This window comes from Hippocampus zosterae, chromosome 18 (genome assembly GCF_025434085.1).
Source record: "Hippocampus zosterae strain Florida chromosome 18, ASM2543408v3, whole genome shotgun sequence".
NCBI lineage: Eukaryota > Metazoa > Chordata > Actinopteri > Syngnathiformes > Syngnathidae > Hippocampus > Hippocampus zosterae.
In genome coordinates this window covers 12,789,712-12,812,143 of record NC_067468.1, presented here as the reverse complement: position 1 = coordinate 12,812,143, position 22,432 = coordinate 12,789,712, and the positions used below count along the sequence as shown (strand labels likewise).

Here is a 22,432-nt window from a genome sequence, read left to right as displayed (position 1 = left end):
TGGTACAACAGAACACGGGGGGATTTAAAACTTTAACAAACCCTCACACGTTAGCTTAGCTTTAGCTAGCTGGTACAACAGAACGCGGGGGGATTTAAAACTAACAAACCCTCGCACGGTAGCTTAGCTTTAGCTAGCTGGTACAACAGAACGCGGGGGGAATTTAAAACTGTAACAAACCCTCACACGTTAGCTTAGCTTTAGCTAGCTGGTACAACAGAACGCGGGGGGATTTAAAACTAACAAACCCTCACACGTTAGCTTAGCTTTAGCTAGCTGGTACAACAGAACGCGGGGGGGGGGGATTTAAAACTTTAACAAACGCAAAAACAAAACACAACACTGGGTTCTGTCATTGGCCAGCGAGGAATCCCGGCGGTCAAACTAAGTTATTTTAAACTAAAAAGGAAAACCTTTCCGTAAGTTGACGCGACTGCTTTAGCATGTCGGTGGACACTGCGACATGTTTTCAAAAAAAGGGAATATGAGGCTTGATAAAGCGCTTTGGACGACTTGTGTCCAAGATAAGTACACTTTTTCAGTTTTTGGACTTTGATGTACGGCAAAAGTACATTTTGTAACCAATTTCAGTCGCTCGGGATCTGCCCATCATCAACTTTGAGGAATGCTGATCCTCCCAGGCCGATAGAAGGCCTACAAATCAGAAGTTCGCCACCCCTGATTGAATCGAACACCTTTCCTTTTTCTTTTTTCGACTTTATAGTCCCTTGGAACCAAGCTGCCGGACACAGGCAAGAAGCAAAGTGGCCAGGGACAAGCAAACCATGAGATCATCATAGCGAGATAATAGAAAGTGTGACACATACACACAGCACGGGGCGAGAGAGGAAGTAACCCACAGCAGTTCACACACTCAATGCTTCATATCGCTCTCTCTCTCTCTCACGGTCAGGTACACAAACTCACACACGTACGCACGCACCGCATAGCTACTTCGTCAGACCAAGCCGAGGCCAGCGGGACTGTTCTCAACATGGTGAGTCCCTCAAACGACATTAAAAACAACTGCTAAGATATGTGACGGACCTTCAATTTTTATGACGTCAACTATTCGCTGGTGAGCGACAAGTGCACAATTCGACAGGGCTTATCGGAATATTGACAGACTTGTAGGGTCAACGGGATGATTCCGCTATTTTATATACATCTTTTTTTTAATTCATTGGATATTCAAGTCAATCTGAAAAGGGAGCCATTTTGTTTCACTTCTGCGGCTCTTTCTTGTGCAACTTTGGCCCTCATCTCTCATCAAAATGGAAATAGAAAAGTTTGCTTCCTCTTTGTTTTGACCAGAGAACCAGGCTCCTATCGCACAAACGATTTCATTTCAAAGCTGGCGTCTCGTCTAAACTATCCTTTGCTATGCAGCGGTTCATCGCCGTGAGGAATTGACCAAGATTCGCATTATGTGCAAACCTGGGGGGAAAAAAGGACATTTCGAAATGTTTTTAATGTTTTTACAAAGCTATAGTTTTGTAAAAGTCTTCTGCATTAGTCCAAGAGGCACAGTTGCAACTTTCTGGAGCAAGACATGTTGGGTAATTTTAGTTTTTTTTTTTGGGGGGGGGGGGGGGGTGGAGTTGTGGCGGGTGTTAAGAAACAGACACGTGACGGAGGGTATTTTTCGACTGATTTCATTTCCTAGCTTGTCACGGGGATGATGCTCGTACAACTTTTTCATCGGGGGCAGGTGGATGTTCAATCATTTGAGTTTAAGATGAAGTCGTTTCATATTCCTCGTGATTAAACTCCACCGTAAACTCCAACTTTGTATATTGAAAAATAAAAAATTTCCAAATGTAAAGCAAATTTTATTTATTTATTATTTTCTACTAAAATTAAATTGTGCAAATGGTAAATATTGAACAAAATATATATATATATGGTTGTTGCTGCAGCCAAGGTACCGGCAAGGGGGGGGGGGGGGGGGGCATAGGTGCTGTATGCCATTCGACTCTTATCTCTACTTCCTCGTACTGCGTCGTACGCTCGTTTCTTCTTTATCCAGTGCGCCTCCGCGTCCAAAGTGTCACCGCTCCTCTAAATCGTTCTCTTTCCCGTTGTTTGCAGGAAAACAAGGCTGACGTCAAGGCCATCATGGCTCGTTTTCAAGCCAACGCCGGGGCCGCCGAGGAGAGCTCCTCGCCGTCGCCGAGACACAAAGCGCCCCTCAACGTCACCCTCTCATCTGGTCCCGCCGTCCCGTCCAAGAAACCCATTTTGGAGAGTCTCTCGGACGGTAATTTAATTCTACCGCCCAAACCCTCGTCCTACCTTCAAAGCACAATAAAAAGTGACGCCGAGGTGCCGGGAGCAAACAAAACTAAAGCGGCGAGCAGATTTAACAACACCCTCGGTGAAATGACGGATAAAAAAGCCGCGTTTGAGAGAGGCCAGACAGCTCTGAAGTCTCGTGAAGTGCAAAGCCCCGTGCTGAAGCCCACCCCCCTAAAACCTCCTCTCGGCACGAGCCTTTCAAACCCCAAACCCCGCGGTCCGAAGCCACCTCCGGCGGGATCCAAACCAAGTTGGGTGAAAGAAGCGAGCGGCGGAGGCTCGCCGACCGAGCCCGCCCCGCCCAAAGTGCCCCCGTTGCACCGAAAACCCAACAGCAGCATCGTCAAGTTACGGCAACAGAACGAGCCAGACGCAGATAAAGCGTCGCCTCCGTCAAACTTCCTGGCGGCCAAAGAGGCTTTCAACAAGCAGAAAAACAAATCCGAGTCGGACATCAGCGCGGAGGCGGACGCCAGACCGCCCATCAGCGCCAACCCTGCCGTCCCCCCTCCCAAACCCCCGGCCAGTAAAAAGCCCAGCTTGAGAATTCCGCCCAACGCCTCAATCCAGAACACCGACGATGATGTTTCCCCTTCGGAACCGAAACGCAAGCCGCTTCCAAAGACGCTCACTTTGGGCCCTGCGCCCCCCAAACCCAAACGACCGCCCAAAGTAGACCTGGAAGACTTCAGAAGAGCTGCGGGGATTTTTCACGGTAAGTCGGACTAGTTGCTTAACTCATTCAATACCGGCCAATTCTGGACCCAGTCTGAAAAGACGTTCCAAAACGTCTTTGGGAGTGAATGAGTTGAACTCGAAAATCAATTTGTTTGGAGTTGAATACAAATCATAAATGATTCCGAATTCCGACTGAGTGACTTCACTTGTTGTTCAAAGGTTTGCATGAGTCACATATTGACTTCCTCCATTTGTCCAGTCGAGTTCACGGCCCATTTTCTCTTTTGGCTCCGCCCCCCCTCAACGGCCGGCTCACTTTTGTTTTTGGCCGTATGGGGAACTTGTGAAGAAGGAAGCAGGGGAGAGAGAGTTTCGAGCGAGAGCTCTGCTGTTTACACACGGACGAGATAAGGGCCGATGCACTCACGCCTTCATCAGATCATTTATTTTCCCGTTCAAATTAAATCACCCGGATATTGATGAATTATTGCTTGATCCGAAGCGGCCTGGTAGTCCAGTGGTTAGCACGTGGGCTTCACAGTGCAGAGGTACCGGGTTCGATTCCAGCTCCGGCCTCCCTGTGTGGAGTTTGCATGTTCTCCCCGGGCCTGCGTGGGTTTTCTCCGGGTGCTCCGGTTTCCTCCCACAGTCCAAAAACATGCGTGGAAGGCTGATTGAACACTCTAAATTGTCCCTAGGTGTGAGTGTGAGTGCGAATGGTTGTTCGTCTCTGTGTGCCCTGCGATTGGCTGGCAACCGATTCAGGGTGTCCCCCGCCTACTGCCCGAAGACGGCTGGGATAGGCTCCAGCACCCCCGGCGACCCTAGTGAGGATCACGCGGTTCGGAAAATGGATGGATGGATGCTTGATCCGATTGCGTTCCAAATACAGTGACAAACTATTACCAAAGTCCAAAATCAACATCCTCAAGTCGCCTGTCATTTTAAAAGCCGTTTTTAAGGGCTTTCTCGGCCCGCAAGTATTCGCTCGAGATACTCGGAATACACAAACAGTCGCACAAATATGTATGATTATTATATAATATATTAATATATGTATTATTACAATTATTTTTTTGTGACAGGAAATAACACTTCCAACAAAACAGTTCAGCCAACCGGCTCAGCCTCCGGTAACCTTGGCGCAAACCGGCCTCAGCCGCCTCGAAGTGCACTTCCAAGTCTGCCCCCGCGACCTTCGGGAACCATGTAATGCACAGTGCGCGCACACACACACACACACACACACACATGTGGATGAAATTGACATTTTCAACTTGTACCTTGCAGCGTGCACCAGGAAGAATCCTACGACGATGTCGACGCGGTCAAGATCAGCTCTTCACTTCCTCCTCCTCTACCGCCATCTGCAGGTGCGGTCGAATACTGAAAAGCATCAAACACGTCAAGATTGTTTTGTTTTGAGGATATTATTTGTCATCAAAATGACGTCTTTAATATCATGGAACGCCTTTTTATTTTTTGTTAGTTCTTGTAAACGTTTAAACCGTTTTAAAATAACTATCGTCAGACATGTAGACATTATTCAGGTAAAGTTACAACCGCTACATTTAATTTCCTGCCACGGATGATGCTGCAACTTTGCGGTTTTGCTTTTTGGGCAACTCCGTGCTAGAAATGATTTGGACGACAAAGTCCAACATAGTCAACCTTTGTAACATGTCAGTTTTAATTTTTTTTTTTTTTTTGGGGGGGGGGCTCCCTTCAGGTCATCCAAGCCTGAAGCCAAAGGTGACAAACGCTTCATTCCTCCTTTCAAATTCAATCCGAATCCGACACATTTGCTACATTGACGCAACGCTTAACGGAATCATCACGTACGTCATCATCGTAAAGTTTGCTCGTCGTTTCGATTTGCGTCCGCGCGTGTGCAGGAGGAAGAACAGGACGACGACAGCGGTGATATGTACGAGCCTCTTGACGATGCGTGGTAAGAGAACCTTTTGGGTTTTTTTTTTAACCAAGTTGGAGATTTTTTTCCCCCCCAATTCGGTTTCCGCTCGTCAACAGGGACGAACACGAGAAAAGGAAAGAGAAAGAGGAGAAACGACAACTGGAGGCCGAGAAGAAGGAGCAGAAGGGGCGAGAGAAGAAAGAACAAGAGGCCAGAAAGAAATTCAAGGTGAGACGCCACGCCCTTTTTGACACTTTGCCGGATTAGCTTCGGAACTTTTAACCTGCGATATGATTTTGGCACGTCAGCTGGTGGGCCCCGTGGAAGCGATACATCAGGGCAAAGCTCGCGGGGACTGCAAAGGCAGTAGGACGGAGCTGGCGCTCAAGCGAGGCGACTGCCTGGATATCATTCGAGTTCAAGGCAACCCGGAGGGAAAATGGTTGGGACGAAAACAAGACGGATCCAGTATGTTGAGTGTTTTTTTTTGTGACCTGCGTTATATTCCTCCGTACCAAAATCAAAATTGTGACTTTTTTTTTTTGAGGGGAGGGGGGGGCTTTGGTAAAATTTTAAGATGAAAAAAAACCCCTTAAATTTCATCATCATCAAAAAAAAAGTTGGCAAAATGCGCTTGCTCCTTTGCCAGTTGGCTACGTGAAGACGACGTCGGTGGAGATCGACTTCAACACTCTGAAGACGCAACAGGCTCAGCAGGGTGCCAGGTTTGACGTCTACGATGACGTGGACGTGGCTTCGTCGGACAGCAGGTGCCCGAGTAACTTTCAAATTGTTCATATCGATTGATACGTTTTTGTTTGTGTGTGTGGGGGGGGGGGGCGGGGGCGGGTTGTTTCATTCATTGACAAGTCAAGTGTATTCTGCTTGATTTTTAATTTTTTTTTAATCAAATAAATTTGCTTTGATATCAATATTCCAACCCGTTTTCTCTCCGCAGTGGAATCAGTGGACAAGGAGGTAACTTGGCTCACACTTTTCACAGAATTTTGTTTTCATTCATTTGACTCATTATAATAAGTTGTGAGTAATTCCATTCCCAAACACCACCCCCCTCCCCCGCCGCCCCCACAGTGTTTTTACCGCCTCCCCCAGTAGAGGATGACGAACTCTATAATGACGTCATCGATCCGGATTTGGATGTGAGGTAGGTAATGCCAAAAACACTCACACGATGAAATAAGAACGTATTTAAAAAAAAAAAATCATCTGTATATATTTGGCTGTTTAGTCATCAACGGCCCAGGTTGTCCGTTCCAAAGTCGCTGGGCCTCCTGAAGATTTTTGAGCGAAACAGACGTCCAGTCAGCACTAAAGTGTAAAAAAAATACACTCGGTAGTAAGGCCGGTTTCTCACACGTTAATCCAGAAATCTTTCACGTCAAACCACCGATGATGTCATTCACGTTGCATGAGATTGATTTTTTATTTTTTTTTTAATTTAAATGGGTTGGTGTTTGTGTGCAATCAACTAATTGTGTTTGTCGATCACTAATCCGCTGATTACGTTGGCGGGACTGACGCATGACGCCGATCATCCGGAAATTGAGGGCATCGGCTGTCAAACAGATTGAGTCAAAGTGACGTAACCTCTTTCGGAAGATAAGTAGGATAACTTTTGACGTTTCTCCTTTCTTCCGATGCGCCAGACTTCCTCCACCCAGCCAGTTTACGGCCGAGGACAATGCAGGTATTTCAAAATAATTGTTTTTTTGGTTTGTGTTTTTAAAGAGAAAGGAAAAAAAGGATCATTTGTGGATTTTTGTTGCATTTTTTTTTAAATAGTCATCATTGTCATCCATTTTTGACACTTCAAATTCTGTTCAGCATCGTGCGACGATATTATTGATATCATATATCAATTAGGATATTTTTGAAAGTAGAATTTAAATACAAAAGGCTTTTTTTGTTTGTGGTTCAATCCAGTATAATTTTTTTCTGGGGTTTTTTTTTTTCTATGAAAGGAAAAGAAGAAAAACTATTTTCAAATGAGTGTGATTGAAGTATACACATACAAAACATGATACTTCATCTTTTTTTTTTTTTAATTAATGTCAACTTTAAAAATACCGGTACATCTACCAAAACTATTCAAATATGATTTTTCTATTAAAAGCAGCGAAAAAGATAAATAAATGATCCAGTCTTGTTTTTGTTCCGCATAATTGTCGCAAATTTGGATCAAATTAGAACAAAAGAACAATTGTCTTTGTTTCGACGACCATTGTGTTCGAGCGCAAGTCGAAAACGAAAAGACAACAACCGAAAACCTCTTTCATCTGTTTGAAGTTGACGACGAGCTCTACTACGACGTCGACGCCCAAATCCAGCCGCCTCCGCCACCCATCAGCAGGTACGACCGTGTCATTTGGCGCTACTTTGTCGCGGCCTTTTCCCCCCCCCAAGTTGCGCCGCCATTTTTTATTTCCTCAGCATTCCGTCCACGAGAGGCAGAGGCAAGGCGGAAGAGACTGACCCGAAAAAGACAAAGAAGCTTGAGAAAGAAGAGAAAGACTTCAGGAAAAAGTTCAAAGTTTGTATTTCTTTCTTTCTATAAAAAAAATATGTATATATATATGTAAAACAAATGGATGTCCTTGTCATGCAATGTGCTTTCAGTATGACGGTGAAATCCAGGTCCTGTATCAGGTGACCGTTAGCCCCACTGCGGTGAACAAAAAGTGGGGCATCAAAGAGCTGGCGGTCAAAGCCGGGGAGAAACTTGACGTGATCGTCAAGCCCACCGACAACAAAATGATCTGTCGCAACGAGGAGGGCAAGTGTGAGTGCACAAAAGTATCGGGACACACGGCCGTTACACCGACTGGACGATGTCCCAGTATTCCTCCCCCCACCCCCGACCCCCGATGGCCTATTCTAATCTATGTGTGTTTGTCCTTCACAGTTGGTTACGTTTCAATGTGTCATATTTGCATGGAGTGAGTAGCACAAATATTTTCACGCGGTTCACATATAGCAAAACAGGAAGCGACAAGTAAACAAGAAAGCTGACTTGTTTTGTTTTTTTTTTAATTTACAGCGACGGCGACATTTATGACGATATCGGCGATGGTATGTTTTTTCTCCAATCAATCAGTCTCAAATTCTAAATGAAAGGAATTTTTAATCATGATGGCATCTTCCTCCGCAGAGTGCATCTATGACAATGAATGAAGAAGACTGCATCCTGTGTACATACCAAGTTATTTAAATTGTGTTTTGGAAATCGGCGCTTGGCCTTTTGGCAACATTTTTCAAAATATAAAACACAGCAGTATTTACACCTTTTCCATTTTGTTTTCAAATGTTCTCAGCTTTGTGCACACATAACGCTTAGGCAACCTTCCCTGTAAAATACCTTTATACGTTTAAATGTGTTATGGACTCTAAAATAATGTATATAGACTCATGTGACATGTGTAATCATGTAAAAGTCAGTTTTTTCCCCCCCTGTTTAATAAATATGTTTACAAAAAAAGCTATACATGTATTTATATCAATTATCATGACATGCATTTTCACAGTTCTAAAGTTCAGAATTAAAAATTTGTCTGGGCATAGGTGGAGAACATGCACATCAATTTTGGTAGCGACAGATTGTAGTTTTATGGTATGCGACATTCAGCTTTTTCTCATTGGAGAATGTCTACGAGGAGAAAAAAAGCTTAATGCCCATGAAATCCAAAATACTGTGCTATATTTTCAGAGGTTGAAGTGGGCATAAGTGGAGCTGTGCAAATGAATTTTGTATCGCTTTTTAACAATAAGCGTTTAAGATTGTCGTTTCCTCAAATCTTAACATATTGGCAACATTTAAACACCGTTTCCTTTATTCAAGCTCTTTTCACTTGATGGTTTACAAAAATTAATTTTTGTTGTCACTTACCTTTTTTGCAATTAATTCCACATAGCGAAGCTGTGGTTAATTAACGTCAAAATCTAATGACAAACACAAATACATTGACTGATAAGCACAAATTCTTTACCTTGTTGCCACTTTCAACCGGGCTCGGTGTAAACTGTTGTATTCGTCGTCTGTGTATCTTCCTGTTACTTTTTATAAAACTAATCAGTTTGACTGGTGAGCATGTTTGGCCTCATCGTGCAGACGTGCATCAGCGTTCAAATCTGGCGTCAGGCTTTTCCTTGTGCCTTCAAAGTAAAAATTCACTCCAACAGGAAAATTTAAAATAAAAGCTTAAATATTGTAGCAAGTGGATAAGATAAAAACGCTGTTTGTAACAGATAGCCATGCTTTACAAAGCGAAATTTTAAACTACGTATAAGGTGTCATTTTTTTCCTGCGCTTGAGGTCCAATTGTGGTTGTTGCGCTAACACCATTTAGACAGAGTGGGGCGCTGTATCCATTTTAAGTCACCTGAAGAAGAAAAAGGCGGAAGTGAATGTTCTTCTCTTCATCATGGCTCCCCCTGTAGCTGTCTCTCCGCTCATTAAGGTGAAACAAACACTTCTTAGATTATTCTAACGCGAGTCTTTTCGTTACGGTACCATTCTCTCATTAATCATATTGTGATGCGTCCGATGTTCAAAGTTGTTTTTTTTATTTTCGTTGCGTAGTAACCTCTTTTAAGTTTGTCCCACGTATGTCACTACAATGACATTGAGGTGTTTTTCATATGAATACGCAAAATTACGCAGAAATTCTCGGAAAAATATTTCCCATAGTCTGTAGTGAACGACTTTGATAAGATCCGTGTGCATGTTCTTTTGATTAATGCGTACGTGTTTAAACTCATCCGACGGAAGGTCAATGAGGACTTCGCTAGCGTGCTTGTTTTTTAAAGCGCAGTAGATTGCTGAAAGACAAATTTGGAACTTTATGGCGTTATTTGTATTAACATGCATAACCTAATAATGTGCGTGATATTTTCAGACGGCCCGGTGGTCTGCCCTGTTGTTTGGCGTCTTGTATGGCAAACAGAGGTTTGGTAAGTTTATTAAGCAATCCCCTTCCTTTCAGTACAGTGATGTAAAAGGAGTGTGGTCGGTGTAATTGCTTTCACCGGCCGTAGGTTCTCTATATCAGAAACATGAATTATCACGAGATATGGCATCACAACATTGTTATTATTCAGAGTACCTGAAGCCCATCGCAGAGGAGGAGCGCAAGGTGGAGGAGGCTGAAAAGAAGGCCCGAGAGGAACAGGAGCGCATTGCCAAACAACTGGCCGAAGGTAGCACACGACTGTGACATCATCATTCGATTTATTTCCTTCTATTTCCTGGTCTCAATGTTTCTCCTCCTTCTGTCTCCACAGCTAATTCAGACACCATCCTCAAGTGAGCCATCACTTCCTGTCTGCTGTGCTCCAAAATGAATAAAAGCTGATTATTTTTCATGTGAGGTGATGAGCGTGTTCATTGGGATGCAGGTGTGTGTGTGTCCTTGATTTGAAGGCCGGTTGTAATCCTGGCGTTGTTTAGCAGCAATAATCCCAGGATTGGGGTCACCCGCCTGTAGTAGAAAGTGCACTGTGGACATAAGCACTCCTCTCTAAATTGTCAACACTAAAAATATATTTGCTTTATTTGAATCTTTGTGTCACACACGGAGCATGCGGTGTTCAAAGTAGTTAATGAAAAAAAAGTTTTATTTTAACCACTGAGACAAATTGTTTTCCACAATGTTCCAATGTATTAAAATGCACCTGTACAGTGTTACTGTGTCGGTATTTTTTTCTAAAGGAACCATTCGTGGAAACAGCACACAGGAATCCGTTTTTAGCAACAAGGGTGTATTTACAGTAAGCTAGAGTTGACAAGCAACCCCAAATTTTGGAACATAAACTCACATCCCATATGTACAGTACATGCACACTTACGCAGTCCACGTATGTAAATATTCGACAAAGACTAGAAGATGCTTCTCCCGCTTCTGATTCTTTCTGCCCTTTCCTGAAAAGCACCAATTTCCCTGCAGAAATTCTATGGGACCACGTTTGCACGCACGTCCGTCTCCCCGACTTATTTTTTTCTCCCCATCCTTGGCGGAGACTACAGTGGTCATCAAATTCTCCTGTGAGTGTTTCAGCAAACCGAGCAGGTCTTGGAGCCTCCCCCACCGGCGTTATCCGCTGATGGTCAAAGGCAAAATGTTTACTCAGAATCATGCTGAGCATTCAATCACACAGAAATACGACCATTTATGAATCATTTTCTCGTGGCACCTTTCCTGGCTGCGGCTGCCTGCTTCGCCGCCTTCTCGTCTTCGGTGGCTTTGAGTTTCGCCTCGTACTCTTCCTTTTTGGCGTTCCACTCCTTCCTGTTGTTCAGGATTCCATCCAGCATGGGTTGGATTTGGGGGTGGAAGCGGGAGAACTCCTGCGAGAGGGTGGAGAGTACAATTTATCCTCCTGTTCTATGGTTTGATTGACAACTGGTTTATCGAACCAGTCAAATGAAGCTTCACCTTGTAGACAAACGTGCAGACAAAGTCGATGAAACCGCATTGGAGTTTGGGAAGCTCTGCTGCTTTGTTCCTGTCCATCATAGGCTGGCGGATACAAAAGTACACAGAATTAGAACTGGAAACGCATTCGACTAAGGTTTCGTCCACTCGTTAGTAACGCACATGTACCACTTTGTTTCAGTATATTGTACTTGGCAGATGGTAAATGTATTCCATTTTGATGAAGCGGGCATCACGTCAAACTGGAAATCTTTGGTTGTCACCAGAGGACAAATTGTTCAAATCGATTTTGCACATGCAAAGTACACAAGTTCGCTTTTCTGTTGAGCAGATGAGGTATGTGTTGTAAAAATGGGAGGACTGTGAATGCGAATGAAGGCATCACAGGATGTCCATTGAGAATTCTTACTCATTGTTGAAATCATTTGCAACGACTTACAATGGGTTGTTGCTCCAGCACCGTCCTCTCCAGGTCACCTTGCTCCCAAAACTCCGCCGCCACGGACAGGGCAACCTGCGTGACGCAAACACGCAGTGAGTACTGCGGAGGTATTTCAAGAATCGCGCATAGGCCTCACCTTGCTTTGCACTTCCCAAGGTTTGGTGATGGCCGACAAGTCGCAAGCGGTCATCATCATGGCCCTGCGGTGACAAAACAATTATGAAAGGCTTGAGACAATGAGCAGTAAAATTTTTTTGGGGGGCGGGGGGGTGTATAGAGTCCACTCACATGACGATCTCCTTCCTGGTTGTTTCTAGAGACATGAAATCAACCCACTTCTTTTCGTCCTCATACGTGTGTGAAAGGTCCACAATCTTTTGGAACATGGTCCTCTTTCTGGCATGCGAGGAGAAAGGATGAGCATTTATTCCCGCATATTCTCTCATACGCGTGAGAGGGGACTAAGCATAACGTCGGCTCACTTGAAATAAAGAGCGAGATCAGTGGCGATGATGGCGATATCGGTGAGGTGAATGACGTGGTCCATCTGTCGCCTGTTCAGGTTCTGGTAGATGTTCAGTGACTACGGGTGAGGGAGGAAAGGAAGATCTGTACGTTGTTGGCTTTTCAGGTTCAAAACATGCACATTAAATTTTTGTCATGATGTACGAAAGAAGTATTGGGATCACATAACATACCAAAAAAAGTTTTTTAAAAAAAAGGTAAAGTTAACTTGTTTACAAATGACTGTCGACCGGTCCACTGTACGTTCTCACCTCATCGGACAAGAGAAATTTCCCAAACTCTAGATGGTGCCGTTCCAAGATGGAAGATCCGTGCAGCTTGGCTAGAGGGTTGCCTGATCTGTTTTGACGTGAACATAATTCGGATTCTTTCAAAAACAATGTCATCTGGATTACACATCCAATATATGCTAATCGCTACCATCCCCACGTCGTTTTCAGAAACACAGTCGAGCCATAATACTGCACATTTGTAATTGACAGGTGATTAATAAGACCAACGTCAGGTAGAAAATTCAGCAAGCAACACTTACTTGACCTGGTACAAATTATTGGTCCCTCTGTGGTCAATGTCATGAAGAAAGCCTGCTGTAATCATGGCCATGACCTCCAGGTCGGTGTAGTACCTCTTCAGCAGTCCCGTCTGGCACAAAGACGCAAGTATGAAAGAAATCCCGCTTTGCTTTTTTTTAAGGCTGAATAGGCATGTAGTAAAATACCGTCAAAAGCGTGAACATGGTCTGCCCCACGTTGAAGCCGTGGCGCCAGTTGTGATAAGTGATTCTCCTGTAGCCTTTACTGACAGAGTACATGAAACGAACCAGCACCTGAGGAGAGCCGATGGAACCGCGATGCTCAGAAGGAATCCCAAAATGTTTGAGACCAAGTACGAGAGTGTGGACAAATCACCTCCTGCGGGATTTGGAACTTCTTGACGACGCCCACTTCGTAGTACATCTGAATCCCGCACTTGACCAGTTCCATCTCTGTGCAGTTGAAATCCGAAAAGCGGAACTCGTAGATCTCAAATTTCTTGATCAGAGGCGGCAGGGCTTTTTTCTACAAAATAAAAAGTCTTTGACACAACTGCATTCAACCCGCTCGACATCCCGTTGTTCACCGTTTTACCAAGATATTTTGAAGCTCCTCCTCTTCACACTCCCATGGTTCGCGGTCATACAGCTCTTGGGTGTTCTGGGAGTGGATAGAAAAAAATTATGTTCGACTGGCTCTTGAATTTAATGTGTTTTTACTGCTAACCTTATTTCCTAAAAGAAAAACCTTTCACCACAACGCTAATCCCTGTATTTGAACTTTGACCTCTAAACAAAGGGTTTGTCCCATCACCTATCGTCCACTTACAAAAATGTCCTGACAACTCGCCCCCGAAAGATTGTCTCATTCCTGTCGGAATTGTGGTCAGTAATGAGCTTTTGATGTTTGTTTTCTCGTTGATTACCAGTGACGGCTAGAGACGTCAAAATGTTTTACCATGGGCTGGCGGTGAATGACTTTTAATAGGGAGACTCCACTGTCAAAATGTAGAACTGTAGAATCTTAAAACATCTTCAACAAGAATCTGATACTGACCAGGATATTTTGAATTTCATCGTCCCGGCATTTAACATGGTAGAGCACCATGTCCTGGGCAATGTCTTTGCGGTTCTCCAGCTTGTTCATTTTGTCATACGTGTCCGTGTTCAAAGCTGACCAGCCCAGGAACTGGGTCAAAGCCTTGGAAACAAGCGACACCAGAACAATCAGGGCCCGTACAGAAGATTCAGCGGAATATGGAATGGCGATCTGAAAATATCATACCTCCATGAGCTGCTCATCATGCTCGTCAAAAGGCTTGCCATCTTTTCTGTTGTAAAATGTCGCCACGCCGACAATCTCTTCCTTTTTGTTGACGATCGGGAGGGAGAGAACATTCTTTATGGTCCATCCGCTGCTGTCCAGCGCCTCGGTCTGGATCATACAAACGACAAAACATATCGTGTTCATTGAGCGGCACATTGACACTATTCCCTTTCACGACTGCGCCTTTCCTACCTGGAAATCAAACGTCTCATCCGCCCCCGCATTCATAATATTGCAAATCTAAGGAGGACAAAACCAATAAATGGATTGCTCATGAAAACACAGAGCAAAGACCATATTGCTGTAAATGGAACTCACAAAGCCACTTTCAGCAACATAAGTAGGCAAGCCGCTGCTCAAGGCCCAGTGGTCTGCCGGTGGATTACTAGATGACAAATAAAGATGTTAGTCTGATCTAATTCACAGATATTACGGTACATCATATGCTTTTTAAAGAACAACTAGGCATAAACTAATCCCAGATCATGTATTTTTTTTTTTATATAACACATGGCGGTCCCCATTTCAATGGAATTTCAATGGCATCGAAACTAGCCCGAGGAGCACCATATTATTTCCAGTTTGATCACTTCGTAACCATCGTCAAACATGGGCAAACTTGTGCGCAAAGGCCTATTTGTGTTTTTATTTTATTTATATTTTTGTGTGTGTGTGATATTGTATATCTAGTTAAAAGTCTAAATAAAAAAGGCTTTACTCACGGTATTACTTTGATATCTTCCTTCCCATGTAGTATGTAATCAATTACTTTGTAGAAATGTATTTCCTTAAAAATAAAGAAATATTTAGCTTATCAAATCTCTTTTTTTTCCATTCTGGACAATGCAAAAAAAGAAGTACCCTTCCATCAGGAGTTACAGGTCCAGAGTAAGGAGGTTGCTCTCCCATTAACACTGGCCATACGTCAAAGAACTCCTGAAAGACAGAAACAGAATTATGTTTGGCTCAAAAAGAAAAAAAAAAACAAAAAACGATGGAAGAGCAAAATATAGAAAACTCGCCTTTTCCTTGGTCATGTCAAGTAAGCCAACAGAGTAGCGGTCACAGTTGAGGTAGGCTCGCACCGTGTACAAGGCCTTGTGGAACTGTCGCTCGATGTCGGTCAACTCTTCGAACACTTTGTTGGCAGACCATAGCAGCAGCTGGAAAACGACCACTTACTTTTTAAAATAAATTAAAATCAATTCTACAGCGTAAAATTGTAGCTGATTCATATGCTACAACAACAAAAAAAACGATACAGTATTGAAGGTGCAGTGTGTAGAATTTAGTGACATCTAGTGGCGACAGAATAGAATGTAACTAGCAAAGCGCGAAGCAATGGGCCTTATATGGCGACTTCCGTCACTGTCCTGCTCTTCACCTGTCCTTTACGGGTTTCACAGTTGTGGAGGTAACTCAGGTGGTAGATCTTCAAGTTCAAAGTGGCAATTTTCAGATACTTTGAAAAGAGCTGCAAAAGAACACACATGCACGATTACAAAATGTTCTACAGCTGCAAAATGTCAAGCGAAGTGGGTCTCACGTCTTCATCCTCATTCGTGAAATGAGGCCCGGTGGTCTTGTTGAGGGCGATGATCACGGCCACCAGGTCTTTGCCGTTGAGGATGGGCGCGGCCAGAATGTTCCTGGTCTTGTAATCAGTGAGCTCATCCACAAATGAGCTGAAGTACTGGTTCTGAAACACAGAAAATACACAATATTAATTTTACTGTAATATGATAACATTGAGTAAACAGTTTTAGCGGAAGGTAACAGTGAATATGCTTTGCGAATCAAGTTTCACGACAATGGGATCATCAATTCAAATATTACCTTTGTACAGAATTCTCAGAAGTGTGAATTTTTTATACAGTCCGACACATTTCAAAACAAATGGCTCAAACATACAGTAGAGGAGAGACACAAAATGTTGCTAGCAAAACATCATTTTCTTAGCTGGCTGATTTTGAGCACCAAGATTTGAAGGGGGACCACTTAATCCAGTCCACTAACATAAAAGATTAAAAATGTATGCAGACAAGAAACTAGATCTGTCGTACATTACTGCTGACGAAATACTCGGGCCGTGTAATCCACTCGAGCAGAGCTGCAAATAAATGGATTATGTCTCACAAGTGGATTAAACCTTCACTTGGTCAAATATAGCTGCATGGCTGCATTCACCTGCAATTGGTTCGTCTTGGCTGTAAAAGTGTTCACAGGGGCCTCAAATTACTGATACTTACATATCACCTATATTTTGTATGTATGTATATAGTTTTTGTGTGTGTGTCTGATTTAGCTTGACTTGGAAGTCTTAACAAATAAACATCATTGAGGTAGGTGTCTTGGTGTCATTTTGCTGCCACCTGTTGGTCGTATCGAGTAGCGGTTGGTCCGCTTACCTCTTTGACATCCTTCACGTTGACCGTCTTCTTGGTCTGGGCTACATGGCCAACGATCCCCAAGTCCAGTGGGTAGACGATCTCGGAATCGGGCGGCACGACGCACTCGTCCAGCTCAGACTGGGTGTGGACACCGAAGAGTCTGGTGGCCAACTCGCCGATGCCGTTCCTCTGCCTGTACATGAACAGGCTGCAGCGGTCGGCGTGGATCAGCGCACTGATTCTCTTGAGGATCTTGAAGACCACTTTCTCCATGTTGATGTTCTCCTGCATGTCTGTGATCAGGTCATACATGATCCGACTTTCCTCCACCTGGGGGGGACAAAGGGAGCGTAATCTTCCCGTTTTGGTTTCGGACGCGTTTTTCAGTTAAAGTAGTCAGACTACCTGGCTGAGTTCCTGAAATTGGCTGAAGTCCACCTGCTTTACCGGGAGTCCAGACAGCTTAGATATGTCGCTTTGAGTCATCTTCTTGGCAAAGTACTCCTTCGTAAAAGCCGGGTTCTCTGTGAGGAACTTTTCTACATCCTCCTTTTGCACGCCCATCTTTCCCGCCGCGTCCTCTTCACCCAATTGACGGCAGCCTCTTCAAAGGCAACAACAAATCTCTGGCTTTGACCTTTGCTGTCACGATGCTACCTCCAACTATGAACCGACAAGGCTACCCGAAAAGCAACAAAAAGTTGATGCGAGATCCACTTTAGGCCTTTATCGTAATCCAAAATGGGGAGGCAAAACGATGGTATAAAGTGCCCGTTAGAAGTAAAAATAATAATCCCCCTCCCCCCTGTGTACGCGTCGGATGAAGAGCCCTGATGAGAAGGCAGAGGGCTGAATGCAAACAATCCTCCTGCCCTCAGCAGATACTTGGAAAGGTTAGCAGGGGATCTACCTAGTCAGGTGATCATCTCCGAGCCCATATGGGCCCCACAGTGATCGTAGTCATCACAGGAGTATCATCCAATGACTTGGACTGGCTTTTGTGCTCAACGGGCCTCATTTGGATCCGAGTCGTTATCCTCTCCACAGCCACTTCTTCCAGCTCATCTGGGCGTGGATTCCGAGGCGCTCCCAAGCCAACCAGGAGGCAGCATCTCCAGGATGTCCCGGGTCGTATCCGTAACCTCCTTGCTGTGGGATATGCCCGGAACGCCAGGGAGGCGCCCAGGAAGCATCCTAAGCAGATCCCCGAACCACCTCGTCTCAATGCAGAAGGGGGGAGAGGGGGGGGCAGCGTCCTCGGAGGACTGAACCTCTCACGCTATTGCTAAAAGGAGATTCCAGACACCCTGTGGAGGAAACTTATTTTGTATTCATGATCTTGTTCTTTTGGTCACAACCCACAGCTGCGACCTTGTGACCGTCGGCTTGTTTATGCTAAGACATTTCTCCCATGATGGGGATCAATACATTTTTTTATTCCGTGTTGAAAAATAACTTTTCTAGCAAGGTAGAGCCTCTTCACGTACATAGATTTCGGCCGCATTGGCGCTGTGCTTTTGTTTATCGTCTCGTCTTTCAATTTTGCTCGTCTCTTATGGCCATCTCGCGGCAGGCCCGTGCAAGCTCTTTAAGCGCTTATCAAACAAGACCTCTTCGAGCATAAGCCCGATTAAGTTAGGACACGGGTTGATTATCTCTGCACCACAACTGTCTGTGCTGTTCTAAATGCCATGCCTGTTGTTGTTCACAACTTTGCATCACAAGGCTGCGGCAACGGATTGTGTCAACAAGGTTTGCATAAGCGCTTCTGAAAAGGTCATATTAATAATCTGTTTCCACTATAATCAATCACAACAGTCCAGGAGCGGATGCGTGTTTTTTTTTTTTTTTTTTTGTCTAATTTGTTCCAGGCTGAAACTGATGCCATCTAACACAGTTCAGGAATGAACCGAGTGGTGATTGGATCCCAGACACGTAGTCAAAAATCCGTAACAAAAATATTTATCGAGAAAAAAAACGTATAAACAGAAATGGCTACTCAACGCATAAACAAAAAGCAAGGTAATAGTAACGCCGAGAATATACACAACATGACAAGAGTCCAATTACATGAACACAAAACAAGATCAAAGACAAAAATGACCTCAATACTTACTACCGAGGAACTAGAGGCAAAAGCGACTACGAGAGATTTCGAAAACGACACTTGAGGAAGAGCAGCAACAAGATCAATAATCCGACTTGGCAGTCCTTAAATACATGGCTTCATCATGATGATCAAATTGGCAGCAGGTGTGCAAGCTGGAGGAGAAGCCCTCCATTGCCACCTGCTGGAGACACGGTGGAACAATTCCAACCACCGCTCACCAGCTGCAGTACAAATAATGACCACCAGGTAAACTCAAAGTCATACTTTAGTACTTCACCTTTCCTTTTCCACTTCCTCGGTCCTGTCTTTTCCTTCATGAGTGGAGAAAAAGCATCGCCATATAGCATTAAAAAATACAGTATGTTGCAGAATGAATTATTATTTAGTCTTGACACCCCATTCAATAGTTAATCCACGGAGTGCCGGAAAGGTTACAGGACTGGTACCACAAAAGATTATATTTCAACCCCAAATCACAAATTAGCAGTTCTTTCTTCAACATGATTAGACATAGCAGCTTTTTATTCAATCGCTGCAGTTGCACAGTGAATCTATTTGCGTCCGTGAGCCGTTTCAGGCCTACACAAAACGGATTAGAGCCCAGAGGTGAAAGTAGATCGTCTGACTTGATTGGCTTGTTTTGTCGTCTGTCTCGGCGAGGACACTGTTTTACTATTTTTATGTTCAGGCCATGAACTTAATGTCCTTTTTGTGTGGCTAGTTTTAACCGGATAAAAGGGACACGTGCAGCAGTAGCAGCAGACAGTTTGGGGGACAATTTTGGTGGGTTACTGTCACGTTGCTACGTTATGACAGCGGTAATCGCAGGTGACCGAGGTTAATCTGGGAAGTTCGTGAGTTCACATGGCGGAGAAGATGAGAGTATGTTTGTTTGTGTGCCATACAATCTGTCGGCAAGCATTCATACACGAGACAACAATTACAAACACTTTTGTTTTAGCTTCGGCCCGACCTGAAGATCCGTGGAAGGACTGCTTCGATGTCGCCGAAAGCTGCATTTGTGCCGCACAATTTTTAAAATTAATTAATTGAGTACTCCATTTGGATTTGTGTGATGCGGTTTGAAATCAATAAACGTTTGATGTACTTCTAAAAGCACATTGCCAGGCCATGACATTTGCTAGCATGAAGCATGATTTGAGTGGGGATTCGGGATCAAAGGATGTAAATGTACAGCATAATTAACTCTTTATTTTGGGCAGCACAAACGACCATTATCAACATTTATAGTAACGGCGTCAAAAAAGTTTTGGGCCCCCTGAATCAGAAACTGTACAACTTGAGCAAAAAAGACTTGTGCTGAAGTCTCTCTTTAAAGATTTGGGTGCAGTCTTTCCAAGTAACCTGCAAGCGATTGCGCCTCCCAGTTAGTTACATAAAAGTCGAATTGTTTTTGTTTTGTTTTGTTTTTTTAATGGTAAATCTTTGGCAAATTTGAACACAGAAGCCAGCTTACGGTAAGGACTTCTCTCCAACGAGATTACCTCTAGATTTAAGCACCTTATTTAGTTCCGGCCATGAAAATCAGTCGTAAGCTGGTCTACGTTTAGCCGTATATAAAGGAGGCGGCGGCGGACGTCGGACCCAATCTGGTGTTTGGCCACAGACGTAGACTTCTTGCTCATACTTCGACATAAAGAAGGTAGGACAAAGTATTTTTTTGAGGGGGGTGTGTTACCAGCAAAGTTGATGGCCTGCTTGTGTCACACGACAGGAAGTGACAGGATTTAACGGGGTCACGTTTTTGGATATAAAACTTTGTCTGGGATGGTTGACCTCAACCAGTGTTTTCTCCTCATAACGTGATGTTGTGATCTTGTGTGATCTTGTGTGCCCACCTAGAATGGCGTCCACCAAGCTGGCACTCCTGCTGGTCGTTCTGTCCTGCATTGAGAGCTGTCTGTCCACCCCGTGCGTGGTTGACAGCTTTTCCGTCAAACAGGACTTTGATCCCAATAGAGTAAGTACACCCTTAAAGTTGCCACTGATGGGAAAAAACAACTCCAAATTAATTGGAAAGCAGGTCTGACAACCCCAATTAATGTTCTGCATTCAGTACTCCGGGAAGTGGTACGCTTTGCAGAAGAAGGATCCGGAGGGTTTGTTCCTGCAGGACAACATCTCGGCGGAGTACACTATCGACGACGACGGCAGCATGACGGCTTCCTCCAAGGGACGCGTCACCCTCTTCGGGTTCGTCAGACACCCGCATATTCAAAATTGTCCGCCGTAACGAAAAAAAAAAAACCCCAGAAGATCATTTGTCTTTCTTTACAGCTGTCAAAAATCAAAAGTCCATCAAAAATGGTTGGAGAAGGGTGGTACCTCATCTTAGAATTTCCATCCATCCATTTTTGAATCCGCTTATTCTAACACGGGCCACGGGCATGGTGCAGCCTATCCCGGCTGTCTTCGGGCAGTAGGCGGGGTACACCCTGAACTGGTTGCCAGCCAATCGCAGGTCTTATGATAGTATCCTTCAAAATAAATGCCTTGCAAATTATTTCATTTTGAAACTTACAAGCACATGCGGCAAACTCTCGCATTGCCACTGACGACCCAGGCTAAACTTAGCTCCTGCGTGACCAAAAAAAAAAGATAAAACCACAAATATTGTGGATAGGTGGGTGAATTTATGACTGGTGCAGGGAATTACTATCCAGAGAGGAGTTGGTTTCTTAGCTACGTTTTTCCAAGATGGTTCCGGATTGTAAAAGATGAGAAATGAGTTGAGTTCAAGATAGGAATTTTCCATGTTTTTATGTCGTAGCTTCTGGGTCGTATGCGCTGATATGGCTGCCCAGTACTCCGTCCCCGACCCCGCAACCCCTGGAAAGATGTTCATGAACTACCAGGGACTGGCCAGTTACCTGTCCAGCGGAGGTAAGTGCCCCCCCCCCCCCCCCAGAAAAAAAATCCCTTTTTGGGTCCCTTTCCTAACAGTATGTGAACCCCAACCTTCACCAGGGGACAACTACTGGGTGATCGACACCGACTACGACAACTACGCCATCACCTACGCCTGCCGCACCGTCAAGGAGGACGGCAGCTGCGATGACGGCTACGCCCTGGTCTTCTCCAGGAACCCCCGCGGCCTGCCCCCGGCCATCCAGCGCATCGTGCGCCAGAAGCAGGAAGACATCTGCATGGTCGGACAGTTTCAGCCAGTGCTGCAATCCGGAGCGTGCTAAGAATGGCAAAGCGGGGGGGGGGAGCGGGCGGGCGAGCGAGACAAGAAGCAAAGCGGCGACACCAGGCTGCGGTTGTCGTGGCTTGAAAGCAAGAGTGATGTGGAACAGAATGTTTGCATGGGACTGATGTGAGACGAGCATTAAACAAAAAAAAAATAATGACCACCTTACATAACCTCATACCTGGAATCCAAGTTTCCGAAGTTGCTGTTTCCAGTGGTCTTCAAATGAATGTAACGTTTTTTTTTCTAAAACCACACCTGGCTTTGTTTTGTGAATAAAAGAAGGTCTGAAACGTGCTGAGCAGCTGATCACCTTCCTGATCCGCCGCAAGAACCCGCAGACGTGTGAAACACAGAGCGCTTAAGGGGCTTACTGCTGGCCTGATATTTTGGCGCATCAGTCCTGTTATGCTAATTTGACCGTCAGATCGATCGGATTAGTGATTTGGAAGAAAGCAGTGGTAGGTCTTGCGCTTGGTATACCCCCCCCCCCCCCCCCCCCCCCACCGCCCACCAGTGGGCCTTTCGGTGCCGTCTCAGGTACCTGACAAA

At 44.6% G+C, this 22,432-nt stretch overlaps 4 protein-coding genes across 6 annotated transcripts; 3 read left to right on the top strand and 1 right to left on the bottom strand.

Annotated features, from left to right (window-relative positions):
- Positions 1–849: 849 nt before the first annotated feature.
- On the top strand, positions 850–8,391 carry fybb (FYN binding protein b). 2 transcript variants are annotated; one of them, XM_052051495.1, is made up of 19 exons: positions 850–997; positions 2,092–3,013; positions 4,062–4,185; positions 4,267–4,349; positions 4,706–4,728; positions 4,872–4,927; positions 5,008–5,119; positions 5,200–5,359; positions 5,541–5,661; positions 5,850–5,869; positions 5,984–6,056; positions 6,141–6,227; positions 6,559–6,599; positions 7,199–7,262; positions 7,343–7,442; positions 7,529–7,691; positions 7,815–7,848; positions 7,950–7,981; positions 8,061–8,391. In XM_052051495.1, the coding sequence occupies exons 1-19, from the start codon at positions 878–880 to the stop codon at positions 8,081–8,083; spliced, it is 2,358 nt and encodes a 785-aa protein (XP_051907455.1). In that variant the 5' UTR covers positions 850–877; the 3' UTR covers positions 8,084–8,391. The 2 variants fall into 2 exon arrangements, with proteins under 2 accessions (XP_051907455.1, XP_051907456.1); XM_052051496.1 differs by lacking the exon at positions 6,141–6,227.
- An 868-nt stretch (positions 8,392–9,259) lies between these two features.
- Positions 9,260–10,270, top strand: atp5mea (ATP synthase membrane subunit ea). Its single transcript, XM_052051766.1, has 4 exons — positions 9,260–9,366; positions 9,805–9,859; positions 10,007–10,105; positions 10,190–10,270. Exons 1-4 carry the CDS (start codon positions 9,331–9,333, stop codon positions 10,213–10,215), a joined length of 216 nt encoding a protein of 71 aa, XP_051907726.1. The 5' UTR covers positions 9,260–9,330; the 3' UTR covers positions 10,216–10,270.
- Positions 10,271–10,424: 154 nt separating this feature from the next.
- On the bottom strand, positions 10,425–20,117 carry pde6b (phosphodiesterase 6B, cGMP-specific, rod, beta). Its single transcript, XM_052051492.1, has 23 exons — positions 16,962–20,117; positions 16,575–16,886; positions 15,713–15,865; positions 15,551–15,640; positions 15,189–15,329; positions 15,028–15,102; positions 14,889–14,953; positions 14,485–14,551; positions 14,359–14,406; positions 14,125–14,274; positions 13,897–14,040; positions 13,435–13,500; positions 13,216–13,365; positions 13,026–13,133; positions 12,840–12,949; positions 12,559–12,646; positions 12,265–12,365; positions 12,071–12,178; positions 11,919–11,982; positions 11,780–11,854; positions 11,341–11,424; positions 11,099–11,252; positions 10,425–11,005 (listed from the first exon to the last, which is right to left on the bottom strand). The coding sequence occupies exons 1-23, from the start codon at positions 17,118–17,120 to the stop codon at positions 10,959–10,961; spliced, it is 2,559 nt and encodes an 852-aa protein (XP_051907452.1). The 5' UTR covers positions 17,121–20,117; the 3' UTR covers positions 10,425–10,958.
- Positions 20,118–20,200: 83 nt separating this feature from the next.
- On the top strand, positions 20,201–22,177 carry LOC127591491 (purpurin-like). 2 transcript variants are annotated; one of them, XM_052051718.1, is made up of 6 exons: positions 20,201–20,329; positions 20,530–20,647; positions 20,744–20,880; positions 20,965–20,994; positions 21,458–21,570; positions 21,655–22,177. In XM_052051718.1, the coding sequence occupies exons 2-6, from the start codon at positions 20,531–20,533 to the stop codon at positions 21,876–21,878; spliced, it is 621 nt and encodes a 206-aa protein (XP_051907678.1). In that variant the 5' UTR covers positions 20,201–20,329; position 20,530; the 3' UTR covers positions 21,879–22,177. The 2 variants fall into 2 exon arrangements, with proteins under 2 accessions (XP_051907678.1, XP_051907679.1); XM_052051719.1 differs by lacking the exon at positions 20,965–20,994 and having other exon boundaries at positions 20,207–20,329.
- The last annotated feature ends 255 nt before the right edge of the window (positions 22,178–22,432 follow it).